The 2,407-nt window shown below is 38.6% G+C and overlaps 1 protein-coding gene across 3 annotated transcripts in view; it reads right to left on the minus strand.

Annotated features, from left to right (window-relative positions):
- The window catches only part of LOC111863334 (transcriptional adapter 2B), a 14,273-nt gene extending 13,086 nt beyond the window's left edge, over nucleotides 1-1,187 (minus strand). For 2 of the 3 annotated variants that reach the window (XM_023849577.2, XM_023849579.2), the window contains exons 1-2: nucleotides 937-1,187; nucleotides 748-845 (exon numbers count right to left, since the gene is read on the minus strand). In XM_023849577.2, the coding sequence (XP_023705345.1) occupies nucleotides 748-845; nucleotides 937-943 (105 nt within the window). In that variant the 5' untranslated portion in view covers nucleotides 944-1,187. Of the gene's footprint in view, nucleotides 1-494; nucleotides 686-747; nucleotides 846-936 lie in introns of those variants that run through there. The other variant, XM_023849578.2, reaches the window with a different exon arrangement.
- Nucleotides 1,188-2,407: the final 1,220 nt, after the last annotated feature.

The raw sequence follows: 2,407 nt of genomic DNA on the forward strand, positions 1-2,407 counted from the left end.
AAAAAAAAAATACAATTTTATAATTACTGAACCATTCATCAATGCAGGCAACATCTGTGACCGTAACAAACATTAGTAACCTAAAAACTAAATTTGGGAAAAAAATTACATGAAAATTTCTGAACTAATATTAGATGTACTCTGAAGAGTAAGGTAGGTTTGGGAAGCCCAGGAACTGGATTTTAGAAGGGGGAAAAATTAATTTATTTCACAGATTAAACACTTCTGGTTCAGATGTAGCATATGGCGAAGGTGGGGAATGAGAGGAGCCTGAACAGATCCTTCCTAAGTACATCTGTTGTGATGTGATAAATAAATTATGGATTTGCAATGATCGAAAAGGAAAATGTATCTAAAATACATCTTCATAATGATAATCTTCTTGGTGCTATTATAAAAGCATATGGGTACTACTGGATACGAAAAAACTGTATCCGATGGCTGGCACAGAACACACTGTATACGTAATGTCAAATGAAGAAATATTAGCAAACCTGAAAATGATTTTTGCAACTTAACTGCGTCTACAATTTCAAATATAATCAAGTCTTTCGTAGCTGGTCGTATATTAAAACAAGAATATGCTACAGACTCCCAACTTTCTATATTATTAAAAACAAGTGGCCTAAGTTACGAATCTGAGGTCTGCGCCCCTCAACCATTACCAATGCTCGAGCCTTACACGTGCAATGCATCAATCACATGACGTATATGACGTAGCCTAAGTTTAATCAGTCATTGGCCTACCTGTAGGCATAGGTCGAAGTCTGAACATTCTGCACATTTTATTCTCAGCCCTGTGATGTCTTCCTGACAATAAGTACAGTTGTATTTTGCAAATAAATCTGAAAAGTAAACCCAATTTAATATCACTTTACCCCATCTGCATATAGAGAAATTAAAACTAAGTAACTAACTTCCGCTAACAACACATACCCGCCATGTCATTGCTTATGTGACGTCACAGCCAAAGACCAGTGAACGAAAATGTGTGATCACAAAGAATATACAGAGTTAAAACCTACTAGCATACAAATTCCATATGTGCTTTTATTATTGTCTAATGTAGGCATCCACTTTCAGTCTCTGCACAAGCACCTCTATGCGACATTTTAAGCACCAACTAACAAACTTCGCCACCTTGTATCACATCGTATACATACAACACTTAGCGTAGCTAAACAGACGTGGGAATTGTGCACATCGACGCACTCTATTGGTTCACTTTCTAACCTTGTTGTAAACAAATGACAGCACGGGGAGCTATTGTAATATATTATTTGAACATGTTAGGGGGAAATATGGGTAAACATTGTATTTTTATATACCACGTCAATGGATCATCACCTGTTCTGCAGTAGTACTACTGTACCATCAGTGATTGTGGCACTATTGCACCCACTGAAACATGCGAACGCCAACACGACATTACGCAAGAATTATCATAAACATGAGGTCATTGATGGATAGTATGCATTTCTTCTTTCCGTCACTTTCGGTAACATTTTTTATTTATTTATATGTTCTACGTACAAAATGTGTCGGCGCGATGTACCGTTTCGTCACAAAAACAAGAATGGAAATAATATTTATTTTCTACGTACGTTCTTTGCAATTATGCGAGTCCATTGGTCTTCCTGTCCTGTTAGCAAGCCTCAAGTCAGCTACTTTCTTTCTGCTTAACTAGTAATATCACGATAAAAGAACAATAGCCAGCTGTTTCTCTTCTCCTTTGATAATCTACTACAAAACTAATTCGCCTATTATAGAAGGGACAAGCTCTTTAGTGTCGTTCCTTAAGTGATCTCTTCAAAGAAAACCAAATTTCTATTACTTTAATGGCAATGAAATAGAATATCGCACCTCAGACATAAGAGGGGTAAGTAAAGTAAGTAAAGGTATCCCCTTAACAGGCCGTAGAGGCCCATAGGGCTGTGAAATGTCGAGGTACCCACATTTTCTTTAGGCAATCGGCTCACAGATGGCGGTATGTTTGTCAGTCTTACGCTCCGGTCGCTCTTTACCCCCCAGGAACATTCCTGGTATTCATTTCTGTTAGAGGCTTAGTCGACCCAAGGACCATAGTACGGCTGAAAGGATTAGGTAAACTGAAGAAATCCAATGACCTCATCGGGAATCGAACCCGCGACCTTCCGGCTTGTATCATAGTGCCTGCCGCGTACCCCCCATGACACTGACATTGTTCACCCAAAGGTGTGAAGTTGCAGGAGACACATAATGCATTGTCAAGGCAGCCTGAACACATGGAGAGACACAAGTGTATTTTCAAGGAAAGAAATTCACGGGTTTATGCATACAGACGAATATCATTGGTATATGACAGCGCGTCTGTAATAAGTCTCATGTCAGCAGGTGCAATTTTTCATACATAAAACGCAATTTAAGG

The sequence above is a fragment of the Cryptotermes secundus genome, unplaced genomic scaffold (assembly GCF_002891405.2).
Source record: "Cryptotermes secundus unplaced genomic scaffold, Csec_1.0 scaffold159, whole genome shotgun sequence".
Lineage (NCBI taxonomy): Eukaryota > Metazoa > Arthropoda > Insecta > Blattodea > Kalotermitidae > Cryptotermes > Cryptotermes secundus.